This window comes from Blennius ocellaris (genome assembly GCF_963422515.1).
Source record: "Blennius ocellaris genome assembly, chromosome: 5".
Classification (NCBI taxonomy): Eukaryota; Metazoa; Chordata; class Actinopteri; order Blenniiformes; family Blenniidae; genus Blennius; species Blennius ocellaris.
Genome location: NC_137654.1, coordinates 18,964,220 through 18,984,150, shown reverse-complemented (window position 1 = coordinate 18,984,150; position 19,931 = coordinate 18,964,220). Strand labels below are relative to the sequence as shown.

Below are 19,931 nucleotides of genomic sequence, written 5' to 3'. Positions count from 1 at the left end.
TTCTAAAACTGGGTAAAATTTGAATGAAATATTAAATATACTATCAAGATGTCTCATGCCATAGACACTTATTGGAATGTTTCCTCCTGCAACATTTGAGGAAATATGCACCATTTGGAAATAATCACGTGTTGGTCTGATGCTCTGCACTCATCTTCTGACTGTTCACCTATGTTAGATTCCTACTATTTTCTACTTTGTCTTTTGACAATAATGTTTCATTTAGGATACAAATTTGGTAACCCATGTCTGCAAACAAGTTCCATGATTTTCTGTTTTGTTGCTTTGTCTTTGTCTTCAGTCAAGTCAGGAGTGTGCCCCAGGTCTGACTGGGCCGCAGATCTGACATGTTCTCTACCAGAGAAAAACGAGTGCTATGATGACTATGACTGCCAAGGACTTTACAAGTGCTGCTACAAAGGATGTGGACGTGTTTGTCTTCCACCAAAAGAAGGTAAAAAGTCACATTTGAATGAAAATAACATGAATCTGAAGACCTGTTTTGTGGTTGAGAGTTTATATTGACATGCTGTTAAATATCGTACTTCTATGATAGCAAAGTGGTGTTTCATCACATGATACTGAGAAACATTTAGTCCAAAAATAAATAAATTCCAGGACAGTTACAACAGTTTTATAACATCATAATTTGTCTTTATCTCCAGTGAAGGCAGGAACGTGCCCCAACATGCGCCGGGACAGCGATGTGAAAGATTTTTCACATATTAAACACGAATGCTATGAAGACTATGACTGCGATGGAAATCACAAGTGCTGCTTCAAAGGATTTGGTCGTGTGTGTGTTGCACCCAAAAGAGGTAGAAGTGAGATGTTCATGAAATAACACAGCCTTAAAGACCACTTTTATGTTTTCTATTATTGAAGGTTTCTTTTACAATGACAATACTCTGCCATTTTCATTTAGCATTATAGATTTATATATTTAGAGTGTTGTATGATCACCTTGTACAGAATTGTCAAGTCTAAAACTCAACATTTGTCAGAAAAGTTCCAATAGTAAAAACCGTGTTTGTAAGATTTCCACTCAGAATATCTTAATCGGTGTTTCACAGTCCGGCCAGGAGAATGCCCCAGCTTGGTCTGGTTTGCGAATGCTAAGTGTTTTCATGCACGTCATAAGTGCTCTGATGACTATGACTGTAATGGACGTCACAAGTGCTGCTACAATGGATGTGCACGTGTTTGTGTTTCTCCAGTCAAAGGACAAGGTGAGATATGAATGAAGTTATATATTTCGGAAATTCTTAGTAATTTAGAATTTTTTGAATACATTTTATCTTGACATCTTGAATTGTTTTTCACTTCAGTGAAGTCAGGACTCTGCCCCGCCTCTCCCTCGTTTGGGAATTCTAAGTGTTTTAATGTACAACATCAGTGCTCCTACGACTATGACTGTGCTGGACAGCACAAGTGCTGCGATAAAGGATGTGGACGAGTGTGTGTTGCACCCCAAAAAGGTAGAAGTGAGATTTGGATGAAATAACATCTAATTATCTTCTTTTTGGCTGAGACTCTTGATATTTATTTAATGACATTTGTATTTTGTACGTTTGGCGTATATGAATACACTGTTGTATAACAAGCTGACACTGAGCCTTGTCAAGAGAAAAATAATATAAGATTTCTAAAGGCAACAGCAACAATTAAAGAGATTTTCCTGAGTCCCAATGTCACAACATCTTTGTCTCTCCTTTCAGTGAAGTCAGGAGTGTGCCTCAGCTCGCCCTGGTTCGGGGATGTGAAGTGTTTTAATGCAAAACATGAATGTGGTAATGACTATGAATGCGATGGACATCTGAAGTGCTGCTACAACGGATGTGGACGTGTGTGTGCTGCACCACAAGCAATCAAAGGTGAGATGTAAAAGAAGTGACATATTTAAAAAGACTTTGTTGCACTTGAGAGTTTTTTGTAAGTTTGTCTTTTGTCAGTTTGGTGTTGGATAATCTACAGATACTGAGATAGTGAAAGTGTCGGATATGAAAAAACTATGGCTTAAGCGTGACGGGGCTACATAACTAAAACTTTTACACATTTTCATGATTTGCCTTTCTCTTCAGTTAAATCTGGAGTGTGCCCCAGCTTACCTGGGCTCAAGGATGCAAAGAGTTTTTCAGCTGTGAAACATGAGTGCACTTTTGACTATGACTGCCATGGAGATCACAAGTGCTGCTTTAAAGGATTTGGACGTGTGTGCGTTGCACCACACCAAGGTGAGATGGAGATTAAACATACGAATTTTAACGGTTACTTCATATATATTCTGATAATCAGATGTCCAAATTTCCTCTGCTAAACATCTTGATTTTCTTTTCCTTTCAGTCAAACCAGGCGTGTGCCCCAGCTTTAAATGGTTCCAGTATGTCTGGTGTTTGAATGTGCAATACCAGTGCTCTAATGACTTTCAGTGCAAGGGACATCACAAGTGCTGCTACAACCCATGTGGAAGCATGTGCGTTGCTCCATTTCAAAACACTGGTAAGATGTGAATTACTGTACATATCCCTCCACTTTCTACACTGCTTGATCCAACTCAGGATCGCAGTGCAGTAACCATAGGATCACATTTACAGCAACCGTCTGCTTATATTCATCAGTTGAACACAACCTTAGGATTTACTTTAAAACTTTATATACATCTTTGAAATTTTTTTTTTTTTTTTAAATAGAGAATGTTTTTGTCACTTGTCACAGTGAAAATGTGACTGATGATAAATCTAAAATTTAACCGCAATTATTGTTTGATCAATGCTGACGCATGCTGATATTACTGTGGTGATTTTTGCTCACTTCTTAACAACACAACTGATTAACTTTGGCAACTAGCTAAAGAATCTGTGGAATATGCTCAGTGAACAAAGCCTCAACACTTTAATAAACGCTATAATTTTCTTTGTAGATATCGATTTAGCTTTCTCTCCAAGAGTGTGCCTAAACTCTCGCCCACGCAACTGTGGTAAATTTGGAAGGGACAGGTGCTATAGGGACTCTGACTGCCCAGCACTTACCAAGTGCTGCATGAGAGGATGTCAACGCGTTTGTGTTCCCCTATACAGACGTGGGTGATACATATGAAAGAAACTGTAAGTTGTTTTTCAATTCATCTTGTGTGATTGTGAGTTCTTTCTTGTAATTGACAGTATGAAATATTTTCTTTTCCTCTTTTTTTCCAGGTGTCAAATGATCATGACAACTGAATACTGCTGTTCATGAGGGGGCAGTGTTCAGCAGAGATCAACTAGCAGCCATTACTGCAGTGGGCTCTGCTGATTTGACAATCTACTACAAGCTGAATTTGATTTCCTGGGATGTGGTTGCGTTGTTTCTTTATTACTATAATCAAAACATTTATTGGAAAATGTATTCATCTCTCTCTTTATGCTTTGCCACTTAATCAACTACATTGCAGTGCATTTAAGTGAAAGGGTTAATAACTTTGCACAAATATTGCTCTTTATATGATTAAATCTCTTTGGTTAAAGGATGGTGTGACAATTCTTGCTCTGAATCTTTTCTTTGTAAGCTAATAAAACAAACTATTGCATAAAAACATTTCTTTGACTTATTTTTTGTCATTTTTGGGTTTAAAACATCAGACATTTTGTAAGCTGAATGATCTGTTCTTCTTAGGCAGCATTTAAGGTGAAACTGTACAACTGGATGAGATATTATCCACCCATCGATACATCTTTATCTTGTACAGGTTAGCAGGGCGCTGGAGCCAATCCCAGCTCACTAGGACACACCTTGAACAGATCCCTAACAAAGCGCAATACAAACACAGAAAGACAGAACCCACACACTCACATTTGCACCTATGGGCAATTTATAGTCACCAGTTAATGTCATGTGGATGTCTTTGTACTGTGACAGGAAACCAAAACCATGCACAAAGACCTGGTATCCGAACCCTTAACCTTGATGCAAACCACTGTCCCACTGTGTGGCCTCTTAATGAGGGTTACTGTCCACGGTGCACATTTCCTCTTTCCGGTGTTATTATGAAGTTCTTACACTGTCCGTTTTCACACTCCTTGACTTCCCCTCCTTGTGTCTTGATTGCTGTTCTCAACCCCGACGTCTTTCATCTGTGCCTGAGTGTGTGATTGTCATCACCTGGTGACAGCAGAATATATCGGGCTTTTCTTGTGTGTCTAGTTTGATTTTTTTTTCGAGTTTTTTCTAAGGCTCTGCCATCCACCACTTAACTCCTGGAAAATCAACACTCAACTGTTTGCTCCCATTCAGTCTGGGCTTCAAGCTGCCGCATTCCAACTAACACTCCTCCTCACAGGATGCCCATGCCTCTTCCTGGATCAGTTTCATCCCCCCTTGCTTACTCAAAGGGAGGGGGTGTTCCACTACCTCAGCCCCGTTTCCATTGTGCAAAATGTGCCGAGATGGAATGGGACAGTGTGGTATGGTACAGCCGGGCCGGGACTGAAGCCTGGAGGCGGCTGGAGACACAATTTGCTTTGAACTAGTGCAAAACGGAGCATGTCAAAAACATGGGTGGGCTTTCCTTTGAATAGTACTTTTTAAAAATGTGAACAAAGAAAAACAGTCTGTCCTGTGCGTGTTATAATCATCCGGATCTTTATAAAGTTCCAAAGTATAACGTGGAGGCCTGAGTCTGCGCTTTGTGTCCATCTTAGTTAGTAAACCCATTTGACTCACAACATCATTGCGTTTCTGGTTTATTTTTTTCATGATTGCATGGTGTTAAGAGTTGAAAAACTGCTGAAATGGGAGAAAACATCTATTCTGTTGTTTGAGTACATTATTGATTACAGTTTTTTGAATGTGTCCCTTGTTTGTGGGCATTTATTCTCATAAGATCTTATTTTTTTTTAAATGGCAGGAAATGTAATTCTGCAGGCACAAGGACCCAGCATCTTCTGACTACTCTATTCAGTCAATAGCCTATGTCCTGACATATTTGTCCAAAGAGGAGTTGCACTCTTGTGGGCAAAAAGTTAACATGGAGCAACACTGGTCCACAGTCTGCGCACTGTTTTTAACATTTGGTGCTATTATTCATGTTGACACAGTTTCTTCTGCAGAGGATAGAGGCAATTTAACAGGTATGTTTGTTTTTGTTTTTTTATAGAGCATGGTATATGACCAGGCAAGCTTCATGAATGTTTCAGCTGACCTCTGTTTTTGCTCTACAACCCCTTTCTCTCAGAAATTCTACCAAAACTTGTCCACTGTCCACGACGCCTTAATGTTGTTCCATCACATAAAGGGTGTGTGTGTGATGAAGACTGTCCTGCAGAACACAAATGCTGTGTTTTTGACTGCGGAGCTGTCTGTGTTCCCGCTGCTTTCAGTACGAACCACAATGTTTCACCTATTCTCAAGTGGGCAGCTATTAATGCATTTGTTTAACAGTAGTTACCCAACTGCCATTAATTCAAGGCTGAGTCTGTGCTTCATCAAACAGCAACAAACATGCCTCTCGCCAGTATTTTTTTTTTTCCCAAACTGTGCCGTGCCACATGTGTTGAAAGTTTGAAAGCTCCCAGAACAAATGAAACACTCCTCCTGAAATAATGCCAGCCCAGGCTTTTGAGATTCTTTCATAATGGTGCTATATATTGAATGATATTTGGATAGTGAGGAAGAATTGGCCCCCGGTGTGAAATTTCTTCTGTATTGATTTTCTGCATTGTTTTTTAATGTCACATGACTCAGTGAAGACTTTATTTGTTTAGGGCTGCTTGTAAATATTGATTCCTGTCTCCCTTCAGCGAAACCAGGACGGTGTCCTCGCAGACAGTGGGGCTCAGGACTGTGTGCTGAATTTTGCTCTGACGACAGCGACTGTCCCAAAGACGAGAAGTGCTGCAGCAATGGATGTGGACACGAGTGCATCACACCATACACAGGTGAAATTATCAAGGGGGAAAAAATAGTCCTTGTCTGATTAGTACTTTTAACGAGTATTTTTTATCTTTGCTATTTAAGTGAAGCCAGGACGCTGCGGGCCTCCACAGGGTACTCCCATGTGTGCCGAGTACTGCTATCATGATGGTCAGTGTCCAGGGGAGCAGAAATGCTGCAAGACAACCTGTGGACATGCCTGCAGTGAGCCCTGCTGATCAAACCACCTGCACCCAAACACCCTAAAGTGCACTTGTCAGTTTCTTTAATGCAAGAACACAGAAAATAGTCAACTTGTGTTTTGTCTCTGACACCAAAATGCGACATTGCATTTAGCACTGTTCATAAAAAGGTTTAGCTGTCTAAGAAGACACTTGTGTTTCTTGCATTAAAGAGTTCTAGCAGGAAAAATAAGTGAATTTTTCTTTCATGTTTTCCCCATTTAAACTATAAATATTAATCTCCTATACAGAAGAAATGTCCTACTTTATCTTCTTCTCGATTACTTCCCTTTCACTTTGATGTTAATAAAATTGTGGTTGAATACTACAGTATGTATCGAGTATTCCAACCTTCTGCATAATAGTAGCATGCATATATTAGCAACATGGGTGTTTTTAGAGTATGAGACACTCTCGCCAATAAACATCCTATTAAACTGCTGCCTAAATTTGTGTTATGAGTTTGTCATCTTGCCATTTCTCAGTCCACAATGTTGCTGGTCTCTTTTAACAGGCAGGTGAGTGCATGACTGTGAAAACAAATGATGAAATGTGCCAAGAGCGGAAAGAGTTTACAGAAAAAAAACAAAATCATTATTTACAGATGTGAACACAAAGTTCTGGAGCAACAGGAACTCAGTATTGCGTCATAACTTAAACTACATCTTAAACTGAGCTTTTGTTGAACTATACCAGATCGACAAACTACATAAACACACACACACACACACACACACACACACACACACACACACACACACACACACACACACACACACACACACACACACACACACACACACACACACACACACACACACACACACACACACACACACACACACACACACACTTCAAGAAAAGGTTCTGTGATTAAACTTCTCTCTGGCTGGTATTAAGGAAACAAGGCATGTGCAGCTGACCACATTGCTTTGTGGAATGTTGCCTTTTCTTTTGTTTGTGTTCCTTGCTGTTGGCAAATGTGACGGGTGATAATCACTGACCGCTCAAACACAGAGAGGTCTGTGTTTTTTTTTCTCAATGCGCTTGCCAGAAATGGGGCCATGTTTGTTTAGATAAAAACTTGGGCATTCGAAAAATGTGGGAGGTAATAAAAGGCCCAGCTCCAGAGTAATTTCAAACGGTATATGAACATTCTGTCTGGATATGAGAGACTTCCACTTTATTGGAAAACCAATATCATTTCAGGTCAATTGCTTCACAGCACAGATTCAAACATTTGCAGTACTTGTTACTTGTTTTTGCACAGACAAGTTTAACAATAAGCCGATGAGCGAGAGAACTACTAATGCAACATGCCAATAATTATACAGACATTCAGGAAAAAGCATTTAACAAACAAGTTTGCATCCAAATGCCAGTGCCAAATACACGTTTAGAAAAATGAGCTCTTCAGCACAAAGCCTATAGCTCTCCAGTTGAAACTGGTAAAGATCACAAGCAATGAGAACCAGCTGTCCGATAAAGATGTTTTATGATATGAGATGTAAGAATGTAGAATTTCACTGAATAAAGTTCAAGTGAAAAGTGATGGAACAAATAAAAAAGAAAACAGATAAAGTTAATAATATGGAAAAAAAAACTTTCATATTTATAATAACAAAAACTCCTTAGACTCCATTTCTTCCTGCTTGGTCCAGATTAAAATATTGTTCTTATTATCACAGTCCTTTTTGAATTATAGTCAGATGGTGACAATCAATCACTATTGCAGCAGGGCCTGGAGTTTCTCATCTCACAAACTGCTGGTGCATGAGGTGCTGGAGCAGAATTATGCCCCATTTGCTAATGAAATGAAGCTCTTGAGTTTCCACATATATATATATATATATATATATATATATATATATATAGGGTCACAAATGTGTTGTGGATTGTGAATTATTTATCTTGTGGGTGATTTTGTGGAAAAAGTATAGATCAGTGCAACGTTTCAGCACATATAACCAAATTAGAGCACAAACATTGTATCAGGGAATGACTAACAAACTGCAGTGTGGTGTCTATTATTGTATGTTGTCGATGAGAAACTATTCAATGTTGTTCTTACCTGTTGTATTTCTCGAGTGAGGGGTCTCTCACCATTCTCAACCCTAACCCGTTATTTTTTGAAAGCACCTCTTTTTGTGGGGGCATTTTCACACTAAAGGATAAAATGTTACAGTTAAGAAGAGAAAATGTATGAATAAACCTAATGACACACACACACACACACACACACACACACACACACACACACACACACACACACACACACACACACACACACACACACACACACACACACACACACACACACACACACACACACACACACACACACACACGTAATCAGCAACAGGAATGAGGGAGGTGGCGTTGCTCGACTCTTCAGATTAGGTATCTACAGAAACAGGCAAGTCTTTTACTTAGTTTTTGTTTTTAATTAAACTTAATGATCTGATGAAGAAACGGACGCCCTTGTCATGATCAGATTTAATCGACAGATTTTCTTTTAGGGATGGAGACAAATTGCTCCCAAACAGTGAAGTGTTGGGTCCTTCAGGTGCAATAACAGACAGCCCTCATTTATCTTTATTCATGCCTCCTCAATCAGGGACATACAATCATATAGGAAAAGAAAATCCAAAGAAGACTTTGCAGTCTTTCAATGGAAGAGACTTTGACTCTTTTCATTCTCATGCTTTTCCTATTTTGTCCACCAAGAGTCGCACTTTTCACACAAGAGTAAAGACCAAAGCTGAACATCAGATGGCAGCAGTAACGAGTGACGCAGCTGTGAACAAAGATCGATACCGTTTTGCTGGTGAGAGTTTTATTATATCACAAGACAGAGACACAATAGTCTTTCACCTGACATTGATTTTTTTTTTTTTTTTTTTTTTTACATTCAAGCAAGTGTTCTTTATACTAGTATAAAGGGGATTTACCCACTTCCGAGTATCAAATTATTTACCAACATTGGAAATTAAAATACTTCAAAACAATAAAATAACTAAATGTAAGTGATTCACTTATTGGCATTTTTTAATGTGTCATTGCCTTTAAATAAAATTGCATTTCCACTTCAAAGCAGGAAAAAAATGTTAAATACCAATTGTGATATTACGCTAAGGTTTCACCACTACAAGGGATTATGAATGGTGGTCCTGCCTCAAGGCAGGGACAGTTTCTTCATATAGTACTGGGCTTTTTGAATGAGCTTTTACTAATGTATCTTTCATCCATGAGGTTTTTCCTCCTACTGCATACAACTTTAGCTCTCACTGGGGCTGTCAATAACCTGTCAATGGCATGACTGAGATTTGTAACGATAGAGCTGAAGTTATCGATAAAGTGACTGACAGGAGCTGAGGGCAGAGTTGGCATGTGAGTGAACATCTGGGTGAATTATGTGCGTTTGTTTTCATCAATGAGACGTTGGGTCATAAACCGTTTTACTTGTGCTGCAGTCAGCTGAGATTAAAAGGAATCCAAGTAATGATCAGAAATATTAATATCCTTCACCACAACCTCAAAAAAGTTTAAACCTTTGGATATAACAAAGCCTAAAATGTGCCATGTTAAACTTGTTTGATGCTAGAAAAGAAAAGGAAAAAAGTGTGGTTTGTAGCTGGTTACTAATGTTATCCAACAGGAAGAGCTCACTTGAAGCACACATTGTTCAAAAGTCAAACTTTCCATATGACAGCATTGACCTACTTCACATCAATCAATCAATCAATCATTGTTAATCAAAGTGACATGTGGTCTTTATCATCTCTGGTGCCACGAATCTAGGAATTTCCTTTGGGAACTCAGGTTTTCTCTCGTGGTCCAAAAACATGCATGTAAAGTAAAATGATGACCCTAAATTACCTGTAGAGTTGACTGTGGGTGGACTGGAGACCAGTCCAGAGTATATCTGGCCTTCACCATGAGTTGGATGGGATTGGCTGAAGCACTGTGCGACACTGAATAGGATGCAATGGAGGGAATTCTACTTTAAAGTTGGTAAACAGGAGTACTAAACCATGCCAAGAGTCAAAATGCACAAGACAGGAACAGGAATCAGGTATAGCATTTTATCCCTTGGTCAAGCTTTAAATAATGTTCTTTATTCCCCTTGAGTATACAGAATTGTTTTAATGTAATTCTTATTTAAGTCTTTTAAACTTTAATTTACTTTTCAATGTCGATTTGGATGAAGATCAAATCAGCTCATTGTTTATATTAGTGTTAGTTTGGTCTACTTCGCGGTTTCCACTTAGAAAATCCAGCGTTTCCTCAGTTGGTCCATATCACAGCCTTGCAGCAGCAGTAGTGTTGATTCCTGTTTGCTGGAGTTGTGCTGGTCCCTTGGGTTGTGTCGAGCCAAACGCAGCCGAAAACAATCGGTTGATTGTTAGTTACAGAAAGGTTGTGAAAAAGCCAAGCTTCGCTGTTGTTGGTGTTTGAGTATACTCACTCTAGTTGCTTGTTTACCAAGTGTTTTATTGAATGTTGAAAGCCCTGGTTTTGTCTCATGTTTTATTAAGTTAATTCTTGTGGAAAATACTGATCCAGGTTTTAAGAAAGTGAATGCAAAGGTTGTTTTTTTTTTGTTCTTGATTGAAAACATTGGGTTGTTCCAGGCAGATGTATGGTAAGATGGAGAAAGATTGCAATGAAGCAGCAGGTCATTTGATTTCTACCATTGTTTGGAATTTAATAGATTTATCTATGAAAGGGATATCTTGGAATTGTAGTTCCTTTTTTTTTTTCCTGTTTCCAGCCATGGTCAATTAATAATGTTGGTCCAGCAAAGGATTTACTGCGGTTATTCAGAGAGGAACTAGAGATAAAAGTTTGGAACTCACATTTTTCGTCTTATTATTTTGAAAAGTGGAAAGTTTAACGTGGGTGATTATGTTTATCTTACTAATTGGTAAGAATTGGGCCTGCCTTGAAAAATTCAAATTACATTCAAACATGCTCAAAAATCATGATCCGTTGTAGGGATAGACATTGCTATTGGTTAGAGAGATCATTTTGTCATATAATATCAGAGGTTCAGACTTGCTTCTCAAAAGTCACTGAACATGCTTTATAGTTCAAACTCTAGAAACTATTCTCTCTTCAACATTGATGGTACAGAATGGTTCCTCGTCACTCATCTGTTTTGGGAAATCCAGCTTCAACCAAATATCTCCCAAACCAATGATCGTGGTTTAATGCGGAGGTACACATGAAAACAAGAAACAGATGTGAGGCCTTCACATCGGGGAAAATGTCTTTCAATTATGGCTGAGATTTAACAAATACAAACTGAATCAGTGATTCTCAAAAGAAAAGCTATGCATATAGAGTGAATAGTCTTCAGGGTTTAGAGATGTGAAGTCAGTCGCTAAGCTTTAGCACATGGAGGAGAACAGGCCAGTTTATACAGCTACCATAAGTTTTCATTTGCTTTATAGAAACAACACCCAGATTAATGGACCGTAAAATAATGCAGATTGTTCATAGTGTCCAGCCATGATACTAATCTGATACCTGAGCAGGAGGTTTATGAGAATGAGTTGTTCAAAGATGTAAACAGAGGTCCGACGTTCATAGCTTTTAACACAAACTGGGAGTCAATAAAATGGAAGTGTACGTTTTTGTTGATGCTGGTTTGGTTTGCAGTGCAGGTTTGGTACATCAGGAGTCCATTCAGAGCCGATTGCATTTACTGAATAGGAAAAGTCTAATCTGGATGAAAATGGCATGAATAATAATTTCTGATTCAGGTGGTGAAACTACGGGATGGCATTTGCCAATATTTCTGGGATGAGAGTTTGCTTTATTTACTGTACCAGCATTTGTACCATTGCTTGGATATTTATTCATCGATATAAAACCGTGGTAATTGTGTTATGAAACATAAATCTCCTGTTGTCATAATTGAGTTCGAGTCAGTTTATTGACACACACACACACACACACACACACACACACACACACACACACACACACACACACACACACACACACACACACACCACTTATAGGCAATAATGTGAAAGAGCAGTGTCTAAAAGAAGAAAATCATATGACGACATTTAATGTATCAGACAGAATTGTAAAGCAATAAAACAATTTTGAACTAATGAGTGAGATATCGATTCATCAAGCGAAAAGAGTAGTAACCTTGGAGACAGTCCCATTTAACTTTCAAGCATGCATGCATTCCTACATCAGTGCAAAACAGTTCGGAATAAAGGTTCTTTCACCTTCTCTGGAACAAATGGATTCAAATAACATGAATTTGAAAAACCAATTTTAGGTTTTAGTATTTTTCTGTATATCTGCAGACATCTCTTTTTATTTCATACCACTTGTATAAATTGTGTTGTATCACTTCCACATGATATGAAATTTGGTTGAACCTGAACAAAATTGTACTTCAGAGTTTTTAAATTTCCTGTCACAGCTTATGGTTGCAGAAAAAAAAAGTGACATTGTGACTCTTGTTGATGTTAAAAGTTTAGCTGAAATGAATGGCTATCCATTCATGGAAATGGGATTTAGTACCAACACAAACGTTGGAGTGATTCGTGTGCAACGGCCGGTAAATAGAAAAAAACCAAAAACATTTTTGTTACCTTATAATGAGTTTGTCTTTGTGAGTCAACCATATTTACACAGTCGTCACAAGATTTAAAGCCACTTTAGAAGAGCATGAAAACACACTAGATATTTCACACTTTTAGTGCTTCATTTCAAATACATTTTCTGGGAAGAAAAATTCTAATATAAATAAACAAAGATGTCAGAGGAAGGGTAAAATAAAACCAATCTGATAGTAGATGAGTATTTTGACCACAGTTTCCCCTGAGTGATAGCCTCACTGCATTGTGAAGTAATGAATATCAAAATTATACAAACATGGATGTAGTTGCCAGCTACTCCAGATTCACGGTCCAGGCTTGGTTCCTTTTGTTCTCAAAATAACAAAAACGCCCGTTTTTCATCCAAGCAAACCAAAGGGTGGCATCTTTCTGTCTTTCAGGAAAATATCCCAAGTAAAATGTTCAGCAGTAATCGTCTCCTTCAATTCGAAAACAAAACCTTCAAGTCGAACTTTTGGAAAAAACATCCATACCAGTGTTTGACTTACTTCTTCCAGAATTGAACACAAGTTCCACTCTGCGCTCTGGCTCAGCTTCAGAGCGGTGGCACACCCCTCATCCTGCGGATCACATTCGCTATCCGCTTGGCCAGTCCGGGGTTTGGCTCGTCTATCTGGAAGCTTCTCGTCAGCAGGTTGTACAAGGAGCCATAGCCCACGGCCACAACGGTGCAGGTCAGGCAGATGACGTTATACGGCATGCTGAAGTCTGGGGTGGGGAGGTTGACGAGGAGAGGCTCCGTGTAGACACGCACAAAGTAGCTGGACTCCTCTTTACTTGGAAAACTAGTGGAAGATGGTCAATTTAAGCATTTCACTGAGGATACGGTTGCTTTTTATCCACAGAAACTCAAATAAAGTGTACAGTAAGTCATATCCTCAAGAGAAAGAAGTTGCATCACTTACAAGGAGCTGAAAAGTGGTCTTTCCTGGGTACTGTTCGTATCCATGGCGACAGTGCTTGGTACAAGAGAACTGATCACTGAAGAACTAAAAAGAAGAAGAAGAGACAAGGTAGTGACTTTCAGGAAGAAATTCATCTTCCCAAAATAACCTTTTTGAAACAGCCAGCGGTACGTACCCGACATAGAAGCCATGGTTGGGGTCAGGTGTGTATTCGGTCCATTTGAGCAGAGCCCTCTCAAACTGAACCGTGACCTCCGTCACAGAGTTGGGGGGAAGCTGGACCAGCATCTCCAGCAGGTGGGGCCTCACACGGTCCTTCGACGGCTGGTAGTGGATGTAACCTGGCAGAAACAGACAAAGAAACTCAAGGTGACAACCTGGTTTTATACACAGCGTTTGGATTTATATATGCATGTTGTCATTTAGAACTCCCAAAGTAGCTGCAGTTGAGGAAGGGTTTGAAGTAGGACCTTGCAACACGTTTCACTACATTCACGTGTTTGCCATCTTGTGGTGAAAAGAAGCATCTGCATGAAGAAAAATTAAACTCTCGTAGGAACATAATGTACTTTTCACAGTTTCAAAAAAAAAAAAAAGGTATAACCTCAAACTGCATTATGTAAAATTATTTCTTATGTCAAAGTGACTGAAAACTACTATTTGAATAACTTAAATTTCTCTTACCCATGACACATTTTGTTGCATGTACAATGACTTAACCTCAATCAGAAACCTTGTTATTTGTAATTACCCTTTACTTTAGGGAGCACAGTCAATTTATTAAATCGATATAAACTCTGGACTGTGTGAGGCCGATCACATTCCCATCATTTGAAAAAGTAGCCAGTTGTGATCAGCTTCTATTTATCAAGCATACAGTTGGCCGTGTGTTTTCTAAAATAGCACTCACTTGGCTTGTTTTCCTTTCCTTTGCTGGTGACGGTGAGCGTGTGGATGTAGAGGCGGAGGTACCAGGGAACAGAGTCTAGCAGCAGCACAGGAAAGGACCTGTAGGGGTGGTGGTTGTACATGAGCGTGTGAATCTCTCCTGCCTGAAGTCCGTATCCGGCCACATAACGCTCGGCGTGCAGCAGGGGGCGCAACATGTCACCTGCAGAGAGGGGACAAGGTGTGGAAGACAGAAAGTCCAAGAAGTGATTCAAACAGAGAACCTCAAACTGGAATTGATCATCTTGAGAACATTTATAGAGTCCGACCCTTATAGATATACCGATGCATTCTCTTTGTCCCTGCAGAATTCACTATTGTAATAAGAGAGCACACATTAAAAAAGGTCCAATAAGAATCAAGTTGTTGTTGATCCCTTGAACTGTCAGTTACTGGGAGCTCTCTGTTTTTTTTACACTCACCGTCAGAGGACTTCCAGCGGATCAACAGGTTGAGGGAGCGCACACTGCCAAAGGTCGCTTGTTGGGTCAGATCGTAGACTGAGTAAGTCCGCCTGTCACCGAGCACCATCGCCTGACTCAGGAGCGAAGTGGCTGGGCTGAGATCAAACTGCTCTCCCTGCAAGACAGCGACAGAACTTATCAAATTAAACGACTGGAGATTTCCATCCGTACATTAATGATCATAAATGGATTGAAAAAAAACAAACAAACCTCGGGGTTGTCTGTGACGTCGATATATATTTTGCTGGAGGAGGCAAGTGGACAAGCTTCCGTCAGTGTCCGAGAGAACATCTTGAACAAGGACCACTCTGAAGGAGCAAACAGAAAGGTGAATGAAGGGGGCTTCAATGAAACTCTAATAAACTATACAAATGCAGAGAACTGCTCTGAAGGTTACCTCGTTTTCCCTGCCCAGACATGTGGAGGTCAAACACCACATTCAGTGTCTGCCTCAGCTCCCAGGACATTGATCTGCACTGCCAGTCCCGGCACACGGGCCTGATGTGCACAGCCTGGGAGTGAAAACTGCTGTGGAACAGCTTCTCCGACTTCAACAGGACAGCGAGACCAGCCTGCAGAGCACACGGAGAAACCAACGAGGAAAAGTGAGTTGGCTGCAGTAAGACACAAAATAAAAAGTGAGCTGTGCTGTGTTTTCAGAAAGGCAAACGCGCTAAAGACTCTTGGAGGCACAAACGTACTCACCTTGGATCCACATGGCAACAGTTTCTTCCAAGGTGTCAGATTCTCAGTGCAAACTATTTCTCGTGGGAGGGTGGCATAGCGCAGGAAGTGGTGGTCTGTCACTGCAAGTTCGGGACACAAACACACAAATAACATCATTCTATTGTCTGTATACGGAGAAACAAAGAATTACAAATAACAGATTGAGGCAGCATCACCGCAACGCAGTGAAAGAGTACTGCACTTCACTTTGAGTTATTTTGGTTTTGTGGTAATCCAATACCTCTTGTCCCCTAACAGGAAAGTTGTGGAAGAGAATATTTGCTCACCAACTTTTTAAATACATAAGAAAATTAACCCAGATCTAAATTAAGTAAAATTCTGAATATTGCTAGAATGCAACAATTTACTGCTCGGATTCCTATAATAATACTCTCGTCTCCCAGAACCCTAAATGCAAGGTGACATCTAGAATCAACACGAGACCTACAATGAAGCATAGGGGCCAAGACTAATTTTCACAGGTAGTTTGATAAAAACACAATGACACAATGAGCGAAGTGTTGCTTTACAACTGGCATGTTATCAGAAGCCTTCACTGGCACGACATGACTATTATTCTGAGCTTATGTTTCCTGAAATAAACCCCTGTTTTTCTGAGTGTTCTTAACTTCGTATTATACACCGTCTCCACAGCATATCTCGTAAAAATGGAATCTAACCAAAATGCTTAATGAAAGAAACTTTTGAATCTTTTCACAGCCCAACCATTTCTTGAGGAGGTTCAGTGGATAAAAGCGGTTGATCAGTGTATCTCTGATCAAGTCAAAGGAACAACATCAAAGTCAGGAATGTATCTGGTCTTGTGTGTGAACTGCTCAAAGACTCTCTGTGTGCAGTGGCACCAGAGACGTTCTGCAATAAAAAGTTGAATGGAGTTGCTGCTCAACAAAACTCAACAACACATCATTTTGATGGAGCGAGATCACTTGTTAAGACTGGTGAGTCAGAACTCAGAAAACCTTTTGGATTTAATAAAGATAAACCATCAATTCAAACTTTAGGCCGAGTAAACGCCGTTTGCTGCTTTCCTGTGGCATGAATATCTCATTTTAATACAAAAGGGTAAGCATGTTAAGATGGAGAAAGAAAGAAAGAAAGAAAGAAAGAAAGAAAGAAAGAAAGAAAGAAAGAAAGAAAGAAAGAAAGAAAGAAAGAAAGAAAGAAAGAAAGAATTAATTTTCTAATTCACTAATTTGCTGGGAGAGTTAAAATGGATGCTGCCAAGTCATAACCACACTGGCCAGGCAAGGCCGTGAGGTGACCGCATCATTTACTTCCACAATCACTATGATGCTTCACACAGAGGGAGGCTGGACTAAGCAGGCCGTACCATTTCCTATTCCCAGCGGTTTGAAGGAGGCACTGGGCTGAACTGTGTTGGTAGAGTCAATGAAGTTCAGTGAAGCACAGAAGATACCAGACAAAACATTGGTCAGCTCCTTCCACGTGGCATCCACACTGCAAAATACCACACAAAAACAAACCAACAAACAGTAAGTAAACATTCAAATGATTGATAAAACCCAAACTGGAAAGGTATGAAAGTACATTTCTTGTAATTCAAACAGACATGTTGTTGTCGTTCAAAACAATAGTAAATGTTTCTGTTTTTTTTGCCAATTGCTCATTCTGAATATAAATAGTGTTAGTTGGATGTAATACCACAGGCTATACATGTAATATAAATATATAGCTTCAGTGAATAGTGTTTGCATAATTGGCCGAAAATGTATGTCATTTATGGCTGGCCTGTAGTTTTTAATGTGAAACAGGCTTGTTTTCAGGTGATCCTCATGTTGATCTGAAGGCGTGACTCATTCGTGTGTTCGATGCTCTGCGGCCAATAGAGGGCGCACTCACTCTGTCACTGTGTCCTGGAACCAAACCCAGAGCTCAGCTCCAGGAGGGGAGGGCAAGTACGGCTGTCCCCACTGCATGGTCCTCCAGTAGCCCTGGGTGAAGGAGATGTGCAGCTCTCGCACTGAGAACTTGGAAATGACCTGGCCCAGAGACTTGGGGAAAAGCCGGTAGTGGGACACTGAATACAAGGAAATATAGGAAAAGATACTGTTAATAGAATAAAAGACTTTGAGACATGACAAGAAAACTTGAAAAGGTCTTCTAACATCAGCGGCAAAATAAATTGCAGCCAGATACATCACAGAGAAACCCGTTAATCCAGTTAATGTACATATATGTACACATATCATGCATTAAATCATCTGTGACTTTAAGTTGGGATAATCAAAGCAGGTAATTATCTCTCGAGCATACTATGGGCAATGTGAGGGATACGACTGAAGAGTAAATACTCAAGGCATCACCTGTTTTTATACATGCAAATGTCTGGATGCATTTGAAGTATTTATGGAAGTGATGTTAAGGGAATTAATTAACTTCCCACCAACAGTCAATCTGGTGATCAAGAGAGCTACTTCAATCCCACTATTTATCATTGTCAAGTCCGAATGTAGTATACACTAAATTATGAACTCACCAACAGTGAATATGAACTGGGTTTAAATGGTTGTGGGGCCATTGAAAAGTTAGCAGGGCCCAAATTACACATCCATGTCATCATGTGTATTGCTGAAACAGTCATAGTTTTTGGCTTTATGAGAACAAATGATCGAGAACAACGTTGTATTATTTTTTTGTAGCCCTAATAAATTAGTCTTCATGACAATGGGCACAATGTTTATCAACATCTATTGTCATTTATGAATAGGGGTGTGCAAAATTATCGGTACTTAGGAACATATCAATGTTTTTTTTTCTTTTTTCAAAAACCAATATTTTAATATTCCAGCCCCCAGTATTGATGCCACTGACATTGGATGTGAGTCGGTCCGGTGATGCAGTAGATTTCCGTGGAGCACATGTTTGCCTTTTCAAACAGGAAGCGATGCCAGTGGACACATTTACTGCCAAGGAATAAAGTGTGAGCACCGTCACCTTTAAAAGCATTCATATGGTTTGTTTTTGGTTTCAAAACAAAAGAGGGGCGTAATCAAATGGACAAAACACGAGCTATTTGCAAACATTGCCACATCGGATTATGGTGAACCTAATGAGTTTTTAACTATTTTTACCAGTAATAAGACATAGATGAATTTAAAGGCTTGATATGAGACAATAAATTCATACACATTGAATCGTATCACACCATATTGCACCACAGTACACATCGAATGTATCAAGGTACAACTTGTTTCATAACTCTAGTGTCAAAGTATGCAGCATATCGTAACTCGAGTATCCAGGCAATTATTGTCTTGTAACCCATGTATCGAGGTGCGTCTCAATCGTATCGTGACCATATATAAAGTAGATGTCATAACCCATGTATCGAGGTTTGTATCGTGACACTGACGATACCAACCCTATTTAAGAACATGCATTTAGACCACGTATAAGCTGAAAAAGTTTATTTTAGCGACGTTTAAACAACAATATTTCCAATTTAGCATTTACATTATTGTATACATTATATGAAGAGACACGCACGTGCGGTCACTGCGTATTTATTGACTGCAAAAGGCTAGCTTACCTTTGTTTTCTCTCATGAAATCTGTCTCCCACAGAGTGCGAAACTGGAAGCTAGCATAAATATCTCCCGAATGCAGGGGTCTGATCACTAACTCCTCCTGAAAGTCGTCTTTAGGCGGTGGTACTGACGGGGGTACCGTGGTTTGGGGGGCAGATGTGGCCTGTTTCACGTCTGCCGCATCAGCCGACGTCGCTTCTTGAACCTCGGTTGCTTCCCATTGCCTCTTCTCCACCACGGGCTGCTCGACCGCTTCTTCAGCTGTTTCTGGATCATTAACCACTCCGGCAGGGTGGCCATCAGTTAACGTCCTTTCGTGACTGTCTACCAAAGCGGTCACAGTCAAAGTGAAGAGAAAGAACAGGAAAATCAAATGACTGCACTTGCGAGCTGCCATTTTTCTGAGTTCACTTCCGTGTTTTGCGTCACGCGAAGAACTGACCAATGAGCTGCTTCCATATGGAGTCAGTGGCAGTGACGTGTGTCTGCTATATGTATTTACATTTCTACATTTTAAGAGTAATATCTAATTTAGAAGAGGA

General features: G+C 39.7%; 2 protein-coding genes across 3 annotated transcripts; one reads left to right on the top strand and one right to left on the bottom strand.

Moving 5' to 3' along the window:
* The first annotated feature begins 4,975 nt into the window (after nt 1-4,975).
* Nucleotides 4,976-6,567, top strand: LOC308130731 (waprin-Phi2-like). Of its 2 annotated transcripts, XM_080497171.1 has the most exons (4): nt 4,998-5,105; nt 5,210-5,353; nt 5,775-5,912; nt 5,992-6,567. In XM_080497171.1, the coding sequence occupies exons 1-4, from the start codon at nt 5,003-5,005 to the stop codon at nt 6,123-6,125; spliced, it is 519 nt and encodes a 172-aa protein (XP_080353297.1). In that variant the 5' UTR covers nt 4,998-5,002; the 3' UTR covers nt 6,126-6,567. The 2 variants fall into 2 exon arrangements, with proteins under 2 accessions (XP_080353298.1, XP_080353297.1); XM_080497172.1 differs by lacking the exon at nt 5,210-5,353 and having other exon boundaries at nt 4,976-5,105.
* A 5,557-nt stretch (nt 6,568-12,124) lies between these two features.
* On the bottom strand, nt 12,125-19,555 carry pigt (phosphatidylinositol glycan anchor biosynthesis, class T). The gene is made up of 11 exons (XM_080496247.1): nt 19,393-19,555; nt 17,703-17,880; nt 17,173-17,300; nt 15,801-15,901; nt 15,493-15,667; nt 15,306-15,403; nt 15,054-15,210; nt 14,594-14,794; nt 13,859-14,024; nt 13,684-13,767; nt 12,125-13,563 (listed from the first exon to the last, which is right to left on the bottom strand). Exons 1-11 carry the CDS (start codon nt 19,406-19,408, stop codon nt 13,314-13,316), a joined length of 1,554 nt encoding a protein of 517 aa, XP_080352373.1. The 5' UTR covers nt 19,409-19,555; the 3' UTR covers nt 12,125-13,313.
* Between the last annotated feature and the right edge of the window lie 376 nt (nt 19,556-19,931).